Source organism: Macaca thibetana, chromosome 4 (assembly GCF_024542745.1).
Source record: "Macaca thibetana thibetana isolate TM-01 chromosome 4, ASM2454274v1, whole genome shotgun sequence".
In the NCBI taxonomy this organism is placed as follows: domain Eukaryota; kingdom Metazoa; phylum Chordata; class Mammalia; order Primates; family Cercopithecidae; genus Macaca; species Macaca thibetana.
This window is the reverse complement of record NC_065581.1, coordinates 7,247,303-7,271,318: the sequence shown is the minus strand read 5'-3', so window position 1 is coordinate 7,271,318 and position 24,016 is coordinate 7,247,303. Positions and strand designations below refer to the sequence as shown.

Sequence of the window (24,016 nt, the reverse complement as noted above, 5' to 3'; positions counted from 1 at the left end):
ATCCTACTACTGGGTATCTACCCAGAGGACAAGAAGTCATTATTCAAAAAAGATACTTGCATATGCATGTTTTTAGCAGCACAATTTGAAATTACAAAAATATGGAACCAGCCCAGATGCCCATCAATCAATGAGTGGATAAAGAAATTGTGGTATATATATATACCAGGGAATACTATTCAGCCATAAAAAGGAATGAAATAATGGCATTTACAGCAACCTAGATGGAATTGGAGACCATTATTCTAAGTGACGTAGCCCAGGAATGGAAAACCAAACATCATATGTTCTCACTCATAAGTGGGAGCTAAGCTATGAGGACACAAAGGCATAAGAATGATACAGTGCCTTTCCTTTCGGCGGAGCATGGCGCCAGGATGGCCATGCAAATTTCCAAGAAGAAGTTTGTCACTGATGGCATCTTCTAAGCTGAACTGAATGAGTTTCTTACTCAGGAACTGGCTGAAGTTGGCTACTCTGGAGTTGAGGTGCGAGTTACACCAGCCAAGAGAAATCATTACCTTAGTCACCAGAACACAGAATGTTCTTGGTGAGAAGGGCTGGGGGACTCGGGAACTGACTGCTGTAGTTCAGAAGAGGTTTGGCTTTCCAGAGGGCAGTGTAGAGCTTTATGCTGAAAAGGTGGCCGCTAGGGGCCTGTGTGCCATTGCCCAGGCAGAGTGTCTGCATTACAAACCCTAGGAGGGCTTGCCGTGCAGAGGGCCTGCTATGGTGTGTTGTGGTTCATCATGGAGAGTGGGGCTAAAGGCTGCGAGGTCGTGGTGTCTGGGAAACTCTGAGGACAGAGGGCTAAATCCATGAAGTTTGTGGATGGCCTGATGATCCACAGCAGATACCTTGTTAACTACTACATTGACACTGCTGTGTGCCACATTGCTCAGACAGGGTGTGCTGGGCATCAAGGTGAAGATCATGCTGCCCTGGGACCCAACTGGTAAAACTGGCCCTAAGAAGCCCCTGCCTGACCACGTGAGCATCATGGAACCCAAAGATGAGATACTGCCCACCACCCCCATCTCAGAACAGAAGGGTGGGGAGCCAGAGCCACCTGCTGTGCCCCAACCAGTCCCCACAGCGTAACAGGGTCTCATTGGCAGCTGTATTCTGGAGTCTGGATGTTGCTCTGTAAAGACCTTTAATAAAATATTGTACAAAGGCAAAGAAAAAAAAAGAATGATACAGTGGACTTTGGGGACTTGGGGGAAAGGGTGGAAGGGGGTGAGGAATAAAAGACTACAAATTGGGTACAGTATATACTGCTAAAAATGTCAGGTAAAAGTAAATGGTGAATCCATGTTCTAATCCCTAGAATCTGTGAATGTTACCTTATATAGCAAAAAAGGGCCAGCTTTATATATAATAACAATTGTATCCATCATTGTTAGTTAGCATATTTAAAAAATTAAAAAAGAAAAAGCATATGATAATTTCGACAGACGGAAAAACCGTTTGACAAAATCCAACATCATTCTTCATGAGAAAACCTAAACAACCTAGGAAAAGAAAGGAACTTTCTCAATTAGGACAAAGAGCACCTACAAAAGCTTACTAACGTTATACTTAATGATGAAAGACTAAATGCTTTCTTATCATCAGGAACAAGACATTTCAGTACATTCACATTGTACTGGAAGTTCTGTCCAATACAATCAGGCAAGAAAAATAAAATTCATCCAGACTGGACATGAAGCAAAACTGCATGTATTCACAAACACATGATCATCTATGTAGAGAATCTGATGGAATCTACAAAAAAGTTACCAGGACTATTAAGATTAGCAAGGTTGCAGGATCCAATATCAATATGTAAAAGTCAGTTGTCTTTTTATATACTAGCAACAGACAATCAGAAATTAAAAAGCATTTCTGATAGCTCCAAAAATATAAACTACATAAGGATAAATTTGGCAAAAGTATGTAAAAGACTCATACACTAAAAATTACAACACATCATTGAGAGAAAGTAAAGAGTTAAATAAATGGAGAGGTATAGCTCTTTCATGGGTCCATTTTGTTAAGATTTTCCCCAAGTTCATTTATTGATTCAGTGCAATTCCAGTTTTAAATAAACTTAACAAGCTGATTCTAAATTCATATGGAAATTCAAAAGGCATAGAATAGCCAAAAGAACTCTGATAAAGAAGGATAAAATGGGAGGGAAACTCTGATTCTAAGACTTTTTAGAGAGCTACAATAATCAAAACAGTGTAGCATTGGTATAAAAATATAAAAATCAATGGAACGGACCAGGGAATGCAGACATGGACCCATACATATATGGACAAGTGATTTTTGACAAAGATACAAAGGCAACAAAGTGGAAAAAGGATAACCTTCCCAACAAATGGTGCTGGCATCATTGCCCATTTTCAAAAAAATTAACTTTGATTTATACACTCCACTACATACAAAGTAAACTCAAAATGGATAGTATACCCAAAGATAAAGGCTAAAACCTTAAAACATCTAGAAGGAAACAGAAAATTGCTATGACTTTGGGTTAGGCAATAATTTCTTAGACATGTCACTAAAAGCATGATTCATTAGAGAAAATTTTGATAAATTTGACTTCATCAAAATTTAAAAATGCTCTTCTTTTTTTTGTTGTTTGTTTGTTTTGTTGTTGTTGTTGTTGTTGTTTTGAGACGGAGTCTCACTCTGTCACCATGCTGGAGGGCAGTGACACAATCTCAGCTCACTGCAGCCTTCACCTCCCGGGTTCAAGTGATTCTGCTGCCTCAGTCTCTCAAGTAGCTGGGACTACAGGCGCACGCCACAACACCAGGCTAATTTTTTTGTTGTTGTATTTTTAGTAGAGATGGGGTTTCACCATGTTGGCCAGGCTGGTCTTGAACTCCTGACCTCGTGATCCGCCCACCTCAACCTCCCAAAGTGCTGGGAGTACAGGTGTGAGCCACCTCACCCAGCCTAAAACTACTCTTCTAAAGACACTGTTAACAGATCAAAGACAAGCCATAGTCTGGAAGAACATATCTGCAAATCATGTATCTGCTAAAGAACTTCTATCCAGATGTAATGAACTCTCAAAACTCAGTCATAAGAAAACAAATAACCCAATAAAAATAGGCAAAGATTTTAGTAGAGATTCCACCAAGAAAATACATGTATGGCAAAAAAGCACATGAAATATATTCATGTCAGCTGGGCACAGTGGCTCATGCCTGTAATCCCAGCACTTTGGGAGGCCAAGGTGAGAGGATCACTTGGGTCCAGGAGTTCAAGACCAGACTGGCTAATACGGCAAAACCTCATGTCTACTAAAAATACAAAAATTAGTCAATCATGGTGGCGCACACCTGTAATCCCAGCTACTTGGGAAGCTGAGGCATGAGAATCACTTGAACCAGGGAGGCAGAGGTTGCAGTGAGCTGAGATTGCGCCACTGCACTCCAGTCTTGGTGACAGATCGAGACTCTGTCTTAAAAGAAAAACAAGAAAGAAATACAGTCATGTCATTAAATGCAAATCAAAGCACTCATTATACTCCATTCAGTGGTGCTGCTTTGCTTGCCTAGCTCTCAGCAGAGTTCTCTCATGGCCTCTATGGAGGACATGACTTCCTCCAAAATAAACCAAGGACTCCATTTAGGTAGGCTTAGATTATAGCTGTTTGCCCGCAGCTCTACACACAGAAGCACAGTGTCAATATATTCCACTGTTGCCTTGTTGCACACTTGGAAATACTTTTCACTTTCTTTCCTTAGGTATCTCCCTCCTTCAGGAGTTGGACTCATTCTTTTCAATTCTAGAAATACAGAAGATTTATTCCATGCTATTTCTCTGATAATTAAGCATGATAGACTCAGGCTTTTGGTTTACACAGAGTTGTTTCACATTATCTTCTATTTCTGGGTTTGACAACTTCTCTTTATCCCTTTAAAACAAAACCTGATATCTCTGAAAGAAAGAGTATAGATTTCAAAATGACAACTTACAAGTTATATTCTGGGGCATTTGTGTTTTGTCCATATAATGTTTAAAGTATTTTTTAAATTAATTGCCAAAATTGAAAAGGGAAGATATTCTGTAAAAATCTAGATTTCTATCTCCTCTTTAAAAACAAGAGTAGGCTGAGCATAGTGGCTCATGCCTACAATCCCAGCACTTTGGGAGGCTGAGGCGGGAAGATATTTTGAGGCCAGGAGTTCAAGACCAGCCTAGGCAACATAGCGCGACTCTTGTCTCTACAAAATATTAAAACAATTAGTCAGGTGTGGTGGCATGCACCTGCAGTCCTAGCTAACTCAGGAGGCTGAGATGAGAGGATTGCTTCAGCCCGCGAGTTTGAGGCTGCAGTGAGCTGTGATTGCACCACTACATTCCAGACTGAGTGGCAGGGTGAGACTCTGTCTCTCAATAATAAAAATTTAAAAATAAGTAAGACAAGAAGATCTAATCATGGCTGCAGCATTCTCACATGGCAACATTTGGCAAGAGCTAAGTAGCAACTTCTTTTAGGCAGGGCCTAGGGGTGTATGCGCTTTGGTTTGTCTGAATCACCATTTAGCTGGCTTTGCTCATTTCACATACCTGCCTGACCCTTCTATAGGCATTTGAGTTTAGACCTCTGCGGTAGAATTTCATCTCCTCTCAGGGCCTATTTATCCTCTACAGTAGGCTGAGGAATGGCCCAAAGACATGCAAGTTCTAATCATGAGAACCTGTGACTGTTACCTTATATAGCAAAAGAGCCTTGCAGATGTGATTACATCTTGAGTTGCGGAGATTATTTTGGATTATCTGAGTGGGCCCTAAATGCAATCACAAGGGTACTTATAAGACAGGGGAGGCAGAGAGAGATTTGGTGACAGAAGAAGAAGAGTCAACCTGACAGTGGAAATGGGGAGAAAAGGTGGTGTGATGTGGGGTCAAGCCCCCTCAGGAATAAGAACAGCCTCCAGATGCTGTATGAGGCCAGGCAAAGGATTCTCCTCTCGAACTTCTAGAGGCTGCACATCCCTGCCAATACCTTGATTTCAGGCCAGTGAAGCTTATTTTGGACTTCTGACCTCCAGAAGAAAATAAATGTATGTGTTTTAAGCCACAGAATTTGTGCTGATTTGTTGCAGCAGCCACGGGAAGCTCATACAACCTCCCTGGATGGAAAAATAGGTTTGTGATGGTCCTGTAATGCTGTCACATATTTTTGCATGTTAAGTTGTTTCTAGCTCAGGGTTTTTTGTCTTTTCTTTTCTTTTCTTTCTTTCTTTCTTTCTTTTTTTTTTTCTTTTTTGAGACAGAGTCTAGCTCTGTCGCGGGCTGAAGTGCAGTGGCATGATTTTGACTCACTGCAACCTCCACCTCCTGGGCTCAAGAAATCCTCCCAGCTCAGTCTCCCATGTAGCTGGGATCACAGGCATGTGCCACCATGCCTAGCTAGTTTTTGTGTTTTTGTAGAGACAGAATTTCACCACGTTGCCCAGGCTGGTCATGAACTCCTGGGCTCAAGAGATTCACCTGCCTTAACCTCCCAAAGTGCTGGGGTTACAGGTGTGAACCACCACGCTAGCCAGGAGTTTTGTTTTTAACATGTTACCCTCAGGATCATATTGGATTTACTCAGATAGAAGGATCAGTATAAATGAACCACTGTGTAAGCAAATGGGAGAATATCTGAATGCTACTTTATATATTTGCTACTGTCTACTTTCCTTCTTCACCACTGGAACCTATAAAGGGAAAAACTGATAGAATAATTTTGAGTTGCTAGGAAAGAATCCCAAGTTTCTATATGGTTAGGTGGTTGGATAGTGTATAGATAATTAGATTACCTTTTTTTTTTTTTTTTTTTTTTGAGACGGAGTCTCACTCTGTCACCCAGGCTGGAGTGCAGTGGCCGGATCTCAGCTCATTGCAAGCTCCGCCTCCCGGGTTTACGCCATTCTCCTGCCTCAGCCTCCCGAGTAGCTGGGACTACAGACGCCCGCCACCTCGCCCGGCTAGTTTTTTGTATTTTTTAGTAGACACGGGGTTTCACCGTGTTAGCCAGGATGGTCTCTATCTCCTGACCTCGTGATCCGCCCGTCTCGCCCTCCCAAAGTGCTGGGATTACAGGCTTGAGCCACCACGCCCGGCCTTAGAGTACCTATTTTTATCTACTAAAATCCTCTAGTGAATCTAACAAAATAATGGTCTAGAAAAGTCAGTTTTAGTCATAAAATTCAATTGTTTCTTCTTTCAGTTTGGAAAAGAGAAATAAACATTTAGAGGATTTAATTAGAAAGCCCAGAGAAAAAGCCAGAAAACCAAGGTAAGTTTCCCTCTCTTTTTTAAATTAATATCTTTAAAATATAGATAATACAGCTGGGTGTGGTGGCTCACACCTGTAATCCCAGCACTTTGGGAGGCCAAGGGGGGTGGATCACCTGAGGTCAAGAGTTTGAGACCAGCATGGCCAACATGGTGAAACCCCGTCTCTACTAAAAATACAAAAATTAGCTGGGCATGGTGGCACGTGCCTGTAATCCCAGCTACTAGGGGGCTGAGGCAGGAGAATGGCTTGAACCTGGGAGGTGGAGGTTGCAGTGAGCCAAGATTGTGCCACTGCACTCCAGCCTGGGCAACACAGTGGGACTCAGTCTCAAAAAAATAGATAGATAGATAGATAGATAGATAGATAGATAGATAGATAGATAGATATTTAAAAAAAACTATTTCTTATCTCAATTTAAGGTAAACAAGATACATTATATGAAAGTGCTTCATGTTTTGCCTAGCATAAAGTAGTTGCTTGATTAATGTTTTTTGTAGAACCTGAAATAGAAAGCCAGATTCCCTGCTCTCATGGAATGTACAGTCACTCTAAGGAAGAAACTATAAAGATTATGGGCTAAGATTTTTGTCTACAACGAAACTACTTGCCCTGCTCTGTATTTTATCACCAGATTTTCTTACACTAACATTAAGCCTTACAGTCTGCTATTTTAGAAGAGGCTCAATATCTGATGCTACAAGGTGTATGCACAAACCCTGTGGGGTTGATTAAGAACACAGCAGTATGGGCAGGGCACGGTGGCTCATGCCTGTAATCCTAGCACTTTGGGAGGCTGAGGCCGGTGAATCACTTGAGGTCAAGAGTTCAAGACCAAACCCCATCTCTACTAAAAATACAAAAATTAGCCAGGCATGGTGGTGGGCACCTGTAATCCCAGCTACTCGGGGGTGAGATGGTCAGAAGAGCTCTCAAAACCCTTTCCAGCCAAGAAGGACATTTGTTAGAAAACTCCAGACCTACATCAGCTTTCAGCCACCACCCTCTGTGAAGCCTGTGATGATTGGCCCAATTGATCTCGGTATATTCGGCATGCAAACAAGCTTCAGCTTACCTCTGCAGCCTCTCAAAATTATGGCATTGCTTTTGCCAGTTCTCTTCACTAGTGGAAATAGTGGGACATAAGGATATAAAAGCAAGTATCTTAACAGCCTCAGATGTTTTATTTTTGCCTCTAGTTCTTCATGACTTTCAAGTAAATTCATTAAGTTTTCAAGTCAGTCAGAATCGTATCTTAAGTAAATCTATGGGAATGTTAAATGTAGTGAGAGTGTGCCTCATTTTTTTTTATTTTATTTATTTTTTTATTTGAGATGAAGTCTCACTCTGTCACCCAGGCTGCAGTGCAATGGCACGATCTTAGCTAACTGCAGCCTCCGCCTCCCAGGTTCAAGTAATTCTGCTGCCTTAGCCTCCTGAGTAGCTGTGGTTACAGGCACATGCCACCATGCCCAGGTAATCTTTGCATTTTTGGTAGAGACAGGGTTTCACCATGTTGGCAGAGCTGGTCTTGAACTCCTGACCTCAAGTGATCCACCCACCTTGGCCTCCCAAAGTGCTGGGATTACAGGTGTGAGCCACCATACCCTGCCTCATTGTTTTTATTTAAATGAAGTGAGAATGATCCACATGTTATATACCAAAAAGCTTGATCTTAATCTCTGAGGGTCTCATAGTTCTATCTTAATTGACGATTTCTCCTTGAAAGTGGGGGGAAAATATGCTAAATAATGGCATACTTGCTCACCATGTTCACTATTTCAGTCCCCCCTTCCTCCTTTTTACATTATTTTCTTTCTATTTCTTACAGATCGAAAAGTTTAGAAAATCATCCAAAGTCCATGACTATGGTAGGTCACCTTGATGATCATGATAAATAATCTTACATTTCCATGTAATTTGACAATAACACAAGATTTAATAGGAGTTCCTGAAGTCACATTTCCATACTGTGCAACCTAGCCTTCCCTTCCATCCTCAGACGAGGGTTCTTCCATCTCCTGTCATAGCTGGTGCTGTAATTGGAAGCCCCTCCCTCTAACCTTGTAGGGCCCCTTTACTCCATCCCCACTGCTACTGCTTCATTTCAAGCCCCTGTCATTTCTCATCTGACTTGTTGCACTCACTTCCTAATTATTGTTTCTGCCTTCAGTTTTGGTCCCCTTCATGCCATCCTCCATAGAGTAGACATATTTTGATCTTTCAAAAGCAAAATATTTTCATGCCCCTCCCTTGCATAAAGCCCTTCAGTGGTTCCCAATCACATTCTGGATCAAATCTGAGCTCCTTAGCATGGTGTATAAAGTTCCCTATGATCTGGCTCTGGCCCTCCTATCCAGTCTTACCATTCACTGCTTTCTCCTTCTCATCATGCATATCAGCCACGTCTAACCGATTGCAGCTTTCTAAACATGTGATTTTCTTTTCTTTTCTTTTTAGTTAGCATATTAATTGTACATATTTATAGGATACAGGCTGGGCATGGTGGCTCACACCTGTAATCCCAGCACTTTGGGAGGCTGAGGCAGGTGGATCACTTGAGTTCAGGAGTTCAAGACCAGCCTGACCAACATGGTGAAACCTCGTCTCTATTAAAAATACAGAAAATTAGCCAGGTGTGGTGGCGTGTGCCTGTAATCCCACTTACTTGGGCAGCTGAGGCAGGAGAATAGCTTGAATCCAAGAGGCAGAAGTTGCAGTGAGTCAAGATCTCACCACCACACTCCAGCCTAGGTGACAGAGAGAGACAACTTCTAAAAAAAAAATATATATATATATATATACACACACACACACACACACGATACAGAGTAGTATTTCCATGCATGTACACAACGTGTGATGATCAAATCAGTGTAATTAGCAAATCTATCACTCCAGACATTCATCGGTTCTTTGTTTTGGGAGGATTCAAAATCCTCTCTTCTAGCTATTTGAAAATATCTAAAAAATTGCTGTTAACTCTCGTTACCCTGCAGTGCTATAGAACACTGGGATTTATTCCTCCTATCTAGCTGTAATTTTGTATCCAGTCACTAACTTCTCCCTATCCTCCCCTCACTACCTTTCTCAGCCTCTAATAACCATGGTTCTACTCCCTACCTTTATGCATGGTATGTTATTTCTGTGCTTTCCTTTTATTGCTCATGCAGCTTCTCCTGCTTGGTATGTTCTTCTCCAGCTCCTTTTTTCTCACTTACTCAGTTCCCACCTCACAAACGCCTGTCATCTCAAGCTCTGCCTCCTCTCTGAAGCCTTTCCTGCTCTGTCTCCCAAAAGGAACTGACTTGCTTTCTCCCATGTGCCCACACTGTACCATTTGACATAATAGCACCTATGACACAGCATTACAGTTCTCTGCTTGCACGTCCTTTGACTTGACTAGAACTTTTGAGTACAGGAATTGTCTCATATTCATTTTGATATCCTCAACTACCGATCTCATAAAAGGTACTAAATAGGAGTGAATGTTAGACTTGGGACCCAGGACCAATGCTACACTTGCTGGCGTGATCCCAAACAGCAGACACAGCTACTGCCACCTCTGTCCCGTTTCAGGACGTGGATATGTTCATAAATGCCGTGGCCTATTTGTAACACAGCTTTGGGGATGAGGAGGCACTCAGTAGGGCATGCCTCCATATGCTGCCATTGAGACCCAGCTTTTCTCATAGTTGAATTAAGAGGGTGCCTTAATACTATCAATTCTTTTTTTTTTTTTTTTCTTTTGAGACGGAGTTTCACTCTTGTTGCCCAGGCTGGAGTGCAATGGTACGATCTTGGCTCACTGCAACCTCCACTTCCCAGGTTCAAGTGATTCTTCTGCCTCAGCCTCCCGAGTAGCTGGGATTACAGACATGCACCACCATGCCTGCCTAATTTTGTATTTTTGGTAGAGACAGGATTTCTCCATGTTGGTCAGGCTGGTCTCGAACTCCTGACCTCAGGTGATCCACCTGCCTCAGCCTCCCAAAGTGCCGGGATTACAGGTGTAAGCCACCACACCCAGCCAATACTATCAATTCTTAACTATGCCATGCTGGTAAGTCACTTTTGGATTATTCAGATTATTTTTTCTACATTCTGTCAACTGCCAACCAAACCAAGGAAGATGAAATTCAGTCCACCTTGTTCTTCATGGTGTTCCTTAGTGGAAAAAAGGCTGAAAGAAACAAACAAAAATATCAGTTAAAATATAGTGTTGGAGACCAGGTGTGGTGGCTTGCACCTGTAATCCCAACACTTTGGGAAGCTGAGGTGGGTGGATCACTTGAGGTCAGGAGTTCGAGGCCAGCCTGGACAACATGGCAAAACCCCATCTCTATCAAAAATATAATCCCAGCACTTTGGGAGGCTGAGGTGGACAGATCACTTGAGGTCAGGAGTTCGAGACTAGCCTGGCCATCATGGTGAAACCCTGTCTCTACTAAAAATACAAAAATTAGCCGGGCATGGTGTTGAGCACCTCTAATCCCAGCTACTTGGGAGGCAAAGGCAGGAGAATCGCTTGAACTTGGGAGGCAGAGTGAGCCAAGATTGTACCACTGCACTCCAGCCTGGGTAACAGAGCAAGACTCTGTCTCAAAACAAACAAACAAAATACAGTGTTCATATTATCTGTGGAATTCACTTATCTATAGGCTTACTTTGCACCCCTTTTCCATATGTGATCAAAAATTGGCTGTTTAGGGGTTCTGTCACTGAATGTTAGTCTTTCTCCAAAACTTATAAAACATTTTTCCTTTCATTTTTAGATGCCAGCTGTTTTTAAAGAAAATAGAAATGATTTAGATTAAACAAGCCTGAGGATTAAACAGTAATCATTTTTGTCAACCACTCCAGGAAGAGTCACTACTACATATGCTAGCCAAATCAATCCAGGCAGATGATATATTAAAATCTGTATAAATGGTAAAGTCTTACATTCCAAAAATGCGATTACTTCTAATGTCTTCCTGTGAATAATCAAATATATTCTATTTAACATAAACATACAGTGGGTTTTTTGTCAAATATTTTCACAGAATACCACTCCCATATTATCAGGCCTTTAATGATGCACAAAAATAGTCATGGATTTCACTTCAACTTTTTATTTCCTCTGCAAGACATCCTTTTTCTGTCCAGGCAGGCATATTCTTCATAATACCAACCAAATTTTAAAAGACACCAACTCTGAAATCCTTTGGAATTAAAACCCAGATAAAAAAGCCTGGGCGGCCAGGTGCAGTGGCTCATACCTGTAATCCCAGCACTTTGGGAGGCCGAGGCGAGCGGATCACAAGGTCAGGAAATCGAGACCATCCTGGCTAACCCCGTCTCCACTAAAAATACAAAAAATTAGACGGGCATGGTAGCGGGCGCCTGTAGTCCCAGCTACTTGGGAGGCTGAGGCAGGAGAATGGTGTGAACCCGGGAGGCGGAGCTTGCAGTGAGCGGAGATCCGGCCACTGCACTCCAGCCTGGGTGACAGAGTGAGACTCTGTCTCAAATAAAAAAGAAAAAAAGCCTGGGCAACATAGGAAGAGCTCATCTCTACTGAAAATCAGAAACATTAGCCAGGCATGCTGGCAAGCACTTGTCCCAGCTTACTGGGTGGCAGGGGAGGGGAGTGTGGTGTGGGGGTAAGGAGGTGGGGATGGGGAGTTGCTAAGGCAGGAGGATGGCCTGAGCCCAGGAGGATGCTGCAGTGCACCATGATCATACACCGCACTCTAGCCTAGGCAACAGAGTGAAACCCTGTCTCAAAACAAAGAGAAAAACCCAGATGAAAGGAAAGGACTGGCTCTTAACACGTAACCCTTATAATTTCCACTTTAACATAGTTTTGAGGAATTAGTTCTGAATTTAAACAAAGGAACCAGAGATAGCTGATTTTGTGAAATGCACTAGAAAAATAAATGTATTTAACATACATATTATCCTTTTGATAAATCCCAAACCAGACTGGAGGTATAGCTATTGATCAAAATATGCCTTACAACTGGGCACGGTGGCTCACGCCTGTAATCCCAGCACCTTGGGAGGTCAAGGCAGGTGGCTCACTTGAGGTCAGGAGTTCTAGACCAGCCTGGTCAACATGTTGAAACCCTGTCTGTACTAAAAAAAATACAAAAATTAGCTGGGCATGGTGGTGAGTGCCTGTAGTCCCAGCTACTTGGGAGGCTGAGGCAGGAGAATTGCTTGAATCCGGGAGGCAGAGACTGCAGTGAACCAAGATCTCACCACTGCACTCTAGCCTGGGCAACAGAGTGAGACCCTGTCTCAATAAATAAATATTTTATATATATATATATATATATACACATATATATATACACACACACACACACACACACACACCCCTTAGGTGGAAGAGAAAAATTATTTTATCTCACTAAAGTTAGTTTCGTACTTAAATTAGATAAATACAAGGTGAAAATATATGTAGAGTATATATCTGGTCCTGAAGGAAGTGGTGAATAAATAAAAGGTATTATTATTGTTGTCATTTTTATTGAGGAATTCTATAAGAGAGGTCTTATATGAATGTTGAAACAAAAATATTTAATTTTTCAAATTCTAAAACTTAGAATGACAAATTAAACCATGAGAAATGCACAGTGGGTTGCAGCTCTAATAGTGTAGTTTCATTTTAGAAAGTGAAACATTGAAAGCTTTGGAAGTTACTCATATTTTAAAAAGAGATATTATTATTAGTTTCATGGAATCTTCTAGGGAAAATGAGAAAATATGATAGGAGAAGGATGGCTAATGCAGCCCCAGAAATCTGCACACAAATGTGATGAAACAGGTAGAAAGGAAGCACTAACACATTGCGAAGAGGACTGTGTGCATAAGTGGTGTATGCAATGTGTGTATTATGAGACACCTATGGGGTTTTACCTAGAGGTTGTCTGAGAATGAACGTGCCTGCCTTGGTGTGTGGCACAAGGATGTGGCATTTAAGCCCATCTTTCTTTCAATAAACATTTAATGACTTTCAATAAGCACTGGGACAGGCTCTGTGTCAGATGCCAAGGATACAAAGAAAAATGAAGATCCTAAGGAGGTGATAAATCAGTATTCTAGAACAATGTAAGATGTAATGGTGGGAGGAAATGGCTCTGGACTGTGTTGGAAAACCTCAGGGAAGATTTTACAGAAATGATGGCACTTGAGCCAGATGTTCACAGCCGATGAGGTATCTCAAGACAACAGGAAAGCAAGAGCACGCTCAGAGCATGGAGGCCTGAGATGCCGGTTACATTCCCTGAAGTACAGTTAATGTCCAAAACTCAAGCTCTTCAGAGGGTCAGAGATGAAGAAGATCATGAGGAGCATTCTGTGCTGTACTAAGAAATTTGAACTTAGCCAGGCACAGTGGTCACAACTGTAATTCCAACACTTTCGGAAGTTGAGGCAGGAAGATCACTTGAGCCCAGGAATTTGAGATCAGCCTGGGCAACATAGTGAGACCCTTATCTCTACAAAAAATTTTTAAAAATTAGCTGGACATGTTGGTGCACACCTGTAGTCCCAGCTACTCGGGAGGCTGAAGCAGGAGGATCACTTGAGACCAGGAAGTCAAGGCTGGGAATGCTGCAGTGAGCTGGAATTGCACTCTGTACTGTAGCTTAGGCAACAGAGTGGGACCTTGTCTCAAAAAAAAAAAAAAAAAAAAAGGAAATAATTAATTTGAACTTTATTCTGATGAGAGACTCTGAAAGGTTTCAAGTAGAGAAGTGATGTGGTAGTGCATTTTTGAAAGATTGCCCTAATAATGATAGAAAGGGTAGGTTGATGGTGGATGAAGCTAGAATCAGGACTACCAGTTAAACTACTGATATGGTGCTACAGTCAAGAAAAACAGACTAGTAACTAAAATAGTGGCAGTGGAAATAAAGAGGAAGATGTGCATGCTGAGTGATTTCAAAGGTAAAACGGAAAGGATGGGGTTATTAGTTAGCTGTTGGAGTGGAGAGAGAAGGGTCTAGGAAGCCTAGCAGAGCTCTGATGAGTGATGTAGAGAAGACAAGAGGGATAGCTGGTTTGTAGGGAGAGATACCCTGAGTTTGAGGTAGCTGTGAAGCATCTGAGTGGAGGTATTTAATAAGCAGTTATGTATATGCTGAGAAGGCTCCAGAGAGCAGGGATCATTGATAAAGCAAGGTGTCAGAGGAGAAAAGAGGGACTAGGCTCCACAGCACAGCCTAGGGACAGGGACATCTCTTCCTTTGAAATCAGGACAGGCATGTTCAGGGCAAACATAAGCCATGGCGTGGTAAGTTCAGGGAGCTAATGGCTGGGAGTGTCACTCTCTTCTTGTAGTAGGGGAATAAAAGAGAGAAGTGAAAGTTGGAAATAGCCACAGCTTCTGCCTTCACAGAGTAAACTGTTGGATCTCACCACAGGAGATTGCGTGGGGACGCAGTTTCCTCCCCCATCTGTGGACTTACACACTTTCCTCTTTTCTTCTCTGGTCTGTTTGATCTCTTGTCCCCTTGACTCTGGCCCATCCCATCTCCTTGAGGATTTGCTCCGTCACTCATTTATATCTTCTCACACCTTACTTTATAACTCTTCATTGAACCCTACTCTAGCCTTTAAAAAAGCCCTTCCTGCAACTCTTTTCTTTTCTAAAGCTATCATGGTTCCTCTCTTTTCACTCCCCATTATAAACCTTCCAAAAGATTGTTATTTGCAGTTTGCAAGGCACTTTCATGTACTATCCTAAGTAGGTTATCTGAACTCATAGTGTTTCTGATAACTATTGTCCGATATCTCCAGTCTTCATAACTCTGATTTTTAAAGGCTATATGCTATTTCATGGATACATGTCATAATTCACTTAAATCTATTTTATGGACAGGTTTTCAAATCCTTACTCCATAGTCAGTGTTCATTGCCTTCCGTGCTCTAGGCCCAAACTTCTGTGCCTTTCCCCATATTGTTTCCTTTTTTGGGAATGCATTTTCCTTGCCCACTAAATGTCCTCCTTTCTTCACATCCACCATGCAGTACCTCATATTTAAAACATTTGTTCCCTTTGAGGTCTAATTCAGATATCACCCTCATCCTCATCTGAAATGCCTCTTTCCTCTGTTTTATCTGACTTTTTAATGGCACTTAGCACATTCTTCCCTAAATTATAGTGCAGGGGAGATAGTATGGAATAGGAAAAAGAGCACTCGACAGGGAATCATAAGATTCAGATTCAAGCCCTGGCTCCTCCATAACATCTGTTTTAGGAAATCAAGTTCATAGTAACTCTAGTTTAAGAACAGTTACAGGACTGTGCTAATATTGTTTAAGGATATAAATGTTTTCTATATTATGTTCTGTCTTTCAAAGATTGTTAACATTTGCCTATATAAATGCAACTCTTGGTAAGAGTGAGCCACATATATAATTCAAATCTAGCAGATTCAGTCTGAAAAAAAACTGCGAAGGACTTTGGGAATTAGTATGAATTATGATTGCACCTTAGGGGTAAGTTGTGAAACTGGACAAAGATCATCCTGTATTTAGCAAGGTTAAGCGTGCATGAAGAACAGTTAGAATATATTTTTATAAAACTCTAGTGAGCACAATATGGTAAAAATTCAACACTATAATACAGTGGAGGATTCTTATAAATGGGGCCAAAGACCGAAGAAGGTGCTGGGAGAAGAGTTTCCAATTTTCAAAATTTCACAGCAAAGCTACTCCACTGGGCATGTCTTCACTGTCCTCACTTGTTTGATGGGAGGATTTGATCAGCCCTAATGAAAGAGTGTTGGCAACTGGAAGAAGAGGCATAAAAACCATAGTACATAAGTACACAAGTCATTATAACTAATATATTTCATACGCTCTTCCCTTTATTGAGGGATGATTTATGTGCTGTAAAATTCAACTATTTTAAGTATACAATTCAGTGATTTTTAGCAAATTTATAGAGTCATGCAATAATCACCACAACCTAGTTTTAGAATATTTCCATCACCCGTGCCCCCAAATTTCCTCCATCCTATTCGCAGTCCGTCACTGCTCCCACCCCATGTTTCTCAAGGATTCCGATCAACCTTCTTCCTGGGGAACATGCAAGAGAAGGGTTAGTAGGACAAACTGCGATCAACTCCTGTGTTTGAGCTTGAGGCATCGGGGCTACGACCTGGAAAAGTTTTCGTATTCTGCTGTCATCTCCCATGAACTATCTAGTTTTTGCAGGGACGAGCTGGCAGATTAAACCAGGATTTAACACCGACCACCACCCTTTTGAAGGTGACACACACCTCTACCATTCCCCGTTGATGCGATTGGGTTGTATTTTTACTTTTTAATTTTGGCTGGGGAGGGGAGTAGTGGTGGCAATTTCAGAAGCTTCCCGCTTCACCTTTCATACTCTTATTGGTTCTTACCCCACAGACCAGGGAACTAATGTGAGGGTTCGTTCAACCACCAAGTATGTCCATTTATCCTATCTGCACTTGGGGACCAGCTTTGAATGGATCTGATGACTGAAAAACCCACTGTTAGCTGGATCTGGGCTGGGGCTCTACTTATTACCTGGCTCCAAATGCTCCTACTCTAAAAGGGGCTGTGTTGGCACTTTGGGTCCTAGATAAAATGTCAGTTCCAACCTGTGCCTAACAATCCTCAAAAGGTCTGCAGGTTCCACCTTCCTCAATATATGATGATTGTGTGTCAATGACCATAGGTCCCTTTGAGGAAGGATGAGATATTCAGTACTGAATGGCAGTTGTGGTGGTGCTTCAGGGCTCTTTGTCATAGGAGCCTGACTTCTGCTTCAGTTCTGGGATTGATAATTGGATAATTGGGTCAGGCCCAGTGGAGAAAGGGGATCTGTCTAAATTGGTTCCTGCTGCTGCAACAAAATACCTGAGACTGGGTAACTTATAAAGAACAGAAATTTAGGCCAGGTGCAGTGGCTCACGCCAGCACTTTGGGAGGCCAAAGCAAGCAGATCACGAGGTCAAGAGATCGAGACGATCCTGGCCAACATGATGAAACTCCATCTCTACTAAAAATACAAAAATTAGCTGGGCATAGTGGCGCATGCCTGTAGTCCCAGCTACACAGGAGGCTGAGGCAGGAGAATCACTTGAAGCCGGGAGGCAGAGGTTGCAGTGAGCCAAGATTGAGCCACTGCATTCCAGCCTAGCTATAGAGTGAGACTCCGTCTCAAAACAAACAAACAAAAAGAACAGAAATTTATTTCTCACAGTCTCAGAGGTTAGAAATCTGAGACCGAGGTGCCAGTAGGTTCAGAGTCTGGTAAAGGCAGCTCTCTGCTTCCAAGATGGTGCCTTATTGCTGTGGCCACCAGAGGTGATGGATGCTGTGTCCTCACATGGCAGCAAGAATGGCAGGCCGGGTGCAGTAGCTCGTGCCTGTAATCCCAGCACTTCAGGAGGCTGAGGTGGGTGGATCACTTGAAGTCAGGAGTTCAAGACCAGCATGGCCAACATGGTGAAACCTTGTCTCTACTAAAAATACAAAAATTAGCTGGCTATGGTGGCGCATGCCTGTAATTCCAGTTACTCAGGAGGCTGAGGCACAAGAATCACTTGAACCTGGGAGGCGGAGGTTGCAATGAGCTGAGATTGTACCACTGTACTCCAGCCTGGTCGGCAGAGTGAGACTCTGTCTCAAAAAATAATATAATAAAAAATAAAAAGAATGACAAAAAGGGCCTAGCTAGTTCTCTCCAGACCTTTTATGTGGTTGCTAACCTCATTCATGAGGGCTCTGACTTCAAGACAATCACCTCCGAAAGGCTCCTCCTCTTAATGTTATCACATTGGGCTCTAAATTTCAACATGTGAGTTTTAGGGGACACATTCAGACCACAGCAGTATCAAAACTTTTTATTGGGGTGACTGCCCTCAGCCTCCTGGTTTTTCTTGATTTCATTTTTTCTTTTTTTTTTTTAGATGGAGTGTCGCTCTGTCGCCCAGGCTGGACTGCAGTGGCGTGACCTCGGCTCACTGGAACCTCCACCTCCTAGGTTCAAGTGATTCTCCTGCCTCAGCCTCCTGAGTAGCTGGGGCTACAGGCACGCACCACCACGCCCCGCTAATTTTTGTATTTTTAGTAGAGACGAGGTTTCACCATGTTGGCCAGAATGGTCTCAATCTCCTGACCTCGTGATCCACCTGCCTTGGCCTCCCAAAGTGCTGAGATTACAGACGTGAGCCACTGCGTCCGGCCTCTTGATTTATTTAATTGTATAAACTAAGCAATGCTCTCATTGGGTGCCCATTTGTCTTGCCTCTAGGAAGGTGTTTTATCAGCTGTTATCACAGCTCTCTACAGGTTACTCCCCTTGCCCATTCCCCAGCCCCTCTCCCCTATTCTGACCCTGCAGCTCATTGTGAGCAGTGTGCCCACATTGTTGCTGGCCATTAGGTGACGCCATCTGGCCTCCATTCCCATCCTCACTCCCACTGCTATCAGTGCAGTTCCATAACAGCATCTCTTGCCCTGAGCCCAGACCTCCAGAGCTGACCAATGGTCTTCTCAGCCCCTGTCACCAGGTGCATTTCTCATCGCTTGGGTAAATGGAGTGTCCTCTAAGGCCTCTTACAGAATATAAGCAGGTGAGTTTCCCAGTCTTATGTAGTACAGTTATCCCTCAGTATCCAAGGGGGACTGGTTCCAAGACCCCCAATGTATACCCAAATCTGCAGGTTCTCAAGTTCCTTAAAATGACATACTGTTTGGCGGGGCACGGTGGCTCACGCTTGTAATCCCAGCACTTTAGGAGGCCGAGATGGGTGGATCACAAGGTCAGGAGATCGAGACCATCCTGGCTAACACAGTGAAACCCCGTCTCTACTAAAAATATAAAAATTAGCCTGGTGTGGTGGCGGGTGCCTGTAGTCCCAGCTACTGGGGAGGCTGAGGCAGGAGAATGGTGTGAAACCGGGAGGCGGAGCTTGCAGTGAGCCAAGATGGGGCCAGTGCACTCCAGCCTGAGTGACAGCGAGGTTCCATCTCAAAAAAAAAAAAAAATGACATACTATTTGCACATAACCTACACACACCCTTCCATATACTTTAAATCATCTCTAGATTACTTATAATACCTAACATAGCATCAATGCTATGTAAATTGTGACACTATATTTTTTGTATCTTTATTGATTTTTGTTTTCCCATATTTTTGATCTGCAGTCGGTTGAATCCAAGAATACAGAACCTGTAGACACAGAGAGTAGACGGTGTGCCCATTCTAGAAGGCCTATATTTAGATGCCGAGCAGAGGAGGAGGAGGGGTTGCTGAGGTGGAAGGAAAACCAGCAGCGCATGGATGTCGTTGAGCCTAGAGAAACAACTGCTCAAGAATGAGAGGAGGAAAGGCTGACATGAGGGCCATTAGACCTAACAAATTTTAGTGAAGTGTTACAAATAAGAACACAGTTGGAATAGGCTGAGAAGAAAATGGAGGGGTAAAATACTGATGCTTTACTGTGTCAGGGAGCAGAGAAATTAGACTATTGCTGAAGGGGAACCGAGGCCGAGAGAGTTTGTTTTTTTAAGACAGGGAATATTATATTTGTATGTTGATGTTCAAATAATGAATTAGAGAACTAGAAATGTATTGTGAGGGAGAAAAGAGGGGGTTATTTTCAGAATCACATGTCCTTGAGCAGGAGATGGGATCTAAACCACAAATGGTGGTTGGCCTTTGATGGGCCTCTAAACGTCGTTTTATTGTAACTGAAAGGACTGATGGCTAACACCTGTAATCCCAGCACTTTGGGAGGCCAAGGTGGGAGGATTGCTAGAGGCCAGGAGTTGGAGACCAGCCTGGACAACATAGCAAGACCCCGCCTCTAAAAAAAAAAAAAATTAACTGGGCATGGTGGTGTGCCTGTAGTCTTAGCTGCTTGGGAGGCTGAGGCAGGACAATTTACTTGAACCCAGGAGTTCAAGGTTACAATGAGCTATGATTGTTTTACTGCACTCCAGCCTGGGAGACAGAGCCAGACCCTATCTCCAAAAAAAAAAGAAAGAAAAAAAAAGAAAAAAAGCACAGCCTGAGCATAAGGATGAAAGTGGGGGATTTTGTGGTGAGTGATCAGGTAGTTATGACTTCATCTGTTCTTTTCTATGAAGTATGTGCTGGGGAAGGACTGGAGGCCTTCCTAAGTGAGGAGGTGGGCTGGAGAGCCAGCACTCCCTTTAAAGTCATTCTTATTTCTTGTTTCCTTTCCCATGAGTACCCTCTTTTCATAAGGATTATAAAGGAATTTTTTTCCTTGGAGGTATAGTACACAAAAGCCAATTTTTTTTTTCCCTTGCTACATGAAAGAATGCTTAAGCCTTTGCTTATCTATAATAAATGTAACGTTTTTAGGGTTTTTTGCTCAATGTTTTTTCATTTCTTATTAGGTTTACAATCAAACCTGGGTTCAAACTTATGGAGGAAAGATGTGACTTGTAACAACACTGTACCTTCATTGATTTAACAAATACTGAGTTCACACTGGGTATCAGGCACCCTTCTATAACATTAAGACCCAAACTCCCTGGCCACAAGATGTTCACATCCAACAGGAGACAGGCTGAACTATATTGTGAGAAAAGATAATCAGTGCTATGAACAAGAGAACAGAGGAAAATGCAGAATGTGGGGGCAGGAGGGTTGGAATTTTAAAGCAGAGCTCAAGGTAAGCCTCACTGAGGTGACAATTAAGCAAAGATTTAAAAGGACATGAGCGGCTGGGTGTGGTGTCCCACACATGTAATCCCAGCACTTTGGGAGGCCAAGGGGGGGTGGATCACTTGAGGTTAGGAGTTCCAGACCAGCTTAACATGGTAAAACGTCGTCTGCTGAAAATACATTAATTAACCGGGCGTGGTGATGGGTACCTGTAATCCCTGCTACTCTGGAAGCTGAGGCAGGAGAATCGCTTGAACCCAGAAGAGAGGTTGCCATGAGCCAAGATCGTGCCACTGCACTCCAACGTGGGTGACAGAGCAAGACTCCCATCTCAAAAAAATAAACATGAGGGAAGTTTCTTGGCCACAGTTACTTCGTGGGGGCATAAAAGAACACAGGAGTACTTACATTTGTGTAGGTACTTAAGAGAAATTATAAGTAATCAAAGAGAAAGAATGCTCTGCTCAAATGACAGATGTGGAAAATCAACTACAGGATTTGTCTGAGTTCTATTGCATCTGGAATTAGCGGGTTCTTGGTCTCACTGACTTCAAGAATAAAGCCACAGACCCTCAGACTGAGTGTTCTACAGTTCTCAAAAATGGTAATCCAGAGTTTATGCATTTCAGATGTGTTCATAGTTTCACTCTTGATGGGTACAAGGGCTCGGTAGCCTCACGAGTAAAGCTGCAGACTTCTACGGCATCACAGCTCAAACGCAGCCTGGAACCAAACAGGCAGCAAATCAGCCACAACACTTCAGAAAACCCAAGCACATCACCGCTGTGGGCTCCGACAGCCTGCTTTTATTCCCTTATCTGACCCCACCCACATCCTGCTGATTGGTCCACTTTACAGAGAGCTGATTGGTCTATTTTACAGAGCGCTGATTGGTCCATTTTACAGAGAGCTGATTGGTCTGTTTTGACAGAGTGCCGATTGGTGTGTTTACAATCCTTGAGCTAGATTCAGAGTGCTAGATGGAAAAGTTCTCCAAGTCCCCACTAGGTTAGCTAGATACTGAATGCCAATTGGTGTATTTACAAACCTTGAGCTAGACACAGAGTACTGATTGGTGTATTTACAAACCCTGAGCTAGACACAGAGTGCTGATTGGTGTATTTACAATCCCCTAGCTAGACATAAAGGTTCTCCAAGGCGCCACAGGAGTCAGAAGACCAGCGGGCTTCAGCTAGTGGATCCTGCATCAGGGCTGCAGGCAGAGCTGCGCCCCAGTCGCGACCCGCGGCAGCGCTTCTCAGCCCTTGGGCGGTCGATGGGACTAGGCGCCACGGAGCAGGGGGCGGCGCCCGTCAGGGAGACTCGGGCGGTACAGGAGCCCACCGTAGAGGGGGTCTCGGACACGGCGGGCTGCAGGTCCCGAACCCTGCCCCCGGGGAGGCGGCTGAGTCCTGGGGAGAATTCGAGCGTGGTGCATGCGGGCCGGCAGTGCTGGGGGACCTGGCGCAACCTCCGCAGCTGCTGACCTGGGTGCTAAGCTCCTCACTGCCCTGGGCGGCGGCGCCCCACTGCCGCTCCGTGTGCGGGGCCCACTAAGCCCGCGCCCGCCGGAACTCGCGCTGGCCAGTGAGCGCCGCGCGCAGATCCCGGTTCCCGACTGCGCCTCTCCCTCCACACCTCCACGCAAGCAGAGGGAGGAGGCTCCGGCCTCGGCCAGCCCAGAGAGGGACTCCCACAGTGCCGTGGCGTGCTGAAGGGCTCCTCAAGCGCCGCCAGAGTGGACGCCGAGGCGGAGGAGGCGCCGAGAGCAAGGGCTGCTAGCACGTTGTCACCTCTCACTATGAAGGAGAGTCACCAGGATATGGACTATCCCCTGAAAACAAATCCCTTCAAAGAGATTAGTGTAGACATGGGGAAAGATTTGGAAAGAGTTAAATTAGTAGGTGGAATTCATAATTCCATAAATTAAGGATTGGAACCAATTAGGGCAGAGAGCTCTGGGTGGACACCAAGGAAAAGCTGCTGCTTATAGGGAGAATGTGGATCACAGTGATGCAAAATTGGTGAGCACACTGGTCAGGGCTAGCCCCTTACGTGCTTGGTCACAGCTGCCTGTTTTTTTGTGTGTGTGTGTGTGTGTGTGTTTTTTGAAACGGAGTCTCGCTCTGTCGCCCAGGCTGGAGTGCAGTGGCGCAACCTCCACTCACTGCAAACTCCGCCTCCCGGGTTCACGCCATTTTCCTGCCTCAGCCTCCCGAGTAGCTGGGACTACAGGTGTCCGCCACCACGCCTGGCTGATTTTTTTGTATTTTTTTAAGTAGAGACGGGTTTTCACTGTGTTAGCCAAGATGGTCTGGATCTCCTGACCTCATGATCCACCCGCCTTGGCCTCCCAAAGTTCTGGGATTATAGGTGTGAGCCACTGCACCCAGCACAGCTGTCGTTTTTAAATACTAATTGGACAGTCACACAGGTCTGTTTTCCGTTTACATGTTCTTATTTTGCCTAAATTCATCACATCAGTAATATCTAGAGTAGGCACACTTTATTTTTCCTGCTGCACCAGTTGTAGCTGGTTGTGTAAAATTCAAGTCCCAAATAAAATCTGTTAGTAATTGATTGATGACATCATCGTTGGAGTGGAAGTCCCAGGTTAAGCCTACACTAAATTATCCTTACATGTTCAGGCTACGTCTAAACATCTGAGAACCCGTGAGACAGATCTACTAGGAATCTCTTTACCGTAAAGAATGAGACGTTGTCCCCTTCCGTAATCATTCCTCTGAATGAGGAAAGCAAGCCAGTAAGACACGGTGGTGCCATGATGGAGAGCAGCTGTGATTTTGAGTACAGCATGAGGTCTGTAACTTCACCATCGATTACAGTTCCCATCAATTTGTTTCTGGTGTTAGGAGAGAGTAGCAAGTTAAAGATGTATTTGTCAAAACACCTGTCAGACGTCAACAACCTCAGAGCAGGTCGCATTTGAAACTCATGAAACGGTGCCTCAAACTACGGGAGGGAGATTATTCTGAGTCAGTGGAGAACTCAGCAAGGTTCAGTCATCTCAAAACAGGGTCAGCAGCCCT

The 24,016-nt window shown here is 43.6% G+C and overlaps 1 protein-coding gene and 1 pseudogene across 2 annotated transcripts in view; both read left to right on the top strand.

The window, feature by feature from the left end:
• CAGE1 (cancer antigen 1) overlaps window positions 1–11,281 on the top strand; it is a 60,317-nt gene extending 49,036 nt beyond the window's left edge. Inside the window, exons 12-14 of the mRNA XM_050787469.1 lie at window positions 6,224–6,292; window positions 8,124–8,163; window positions 11,068–11,281. Of these exons, the coding sequence (XP_050643426.1) occupies window positions 6,224–6,292; window positions 8,124–8,163; window positions 11,068–11,109 (151 nt within the window). The 3' untranslated portion in view covers window positions 11,110–11,281. The remainder of the gene's footprint in view (window positions 1–6,223; window positions 6,293–8,123; window positions 8,164–11,067) is intronic.
• LOC126952664 (40S ribosomal protein S3-like) lies at window positions 363–1,177 on the top strand (annotated as a pseudogene). Its single transcript, XR_007724990.1, has one exon. The product of XR_007724990.1 is annotated as a 40S ribosomal protein S3-like (transcript).
• Window positions 11,282–24,016: the final 12,735 nt, after the last annotated feature.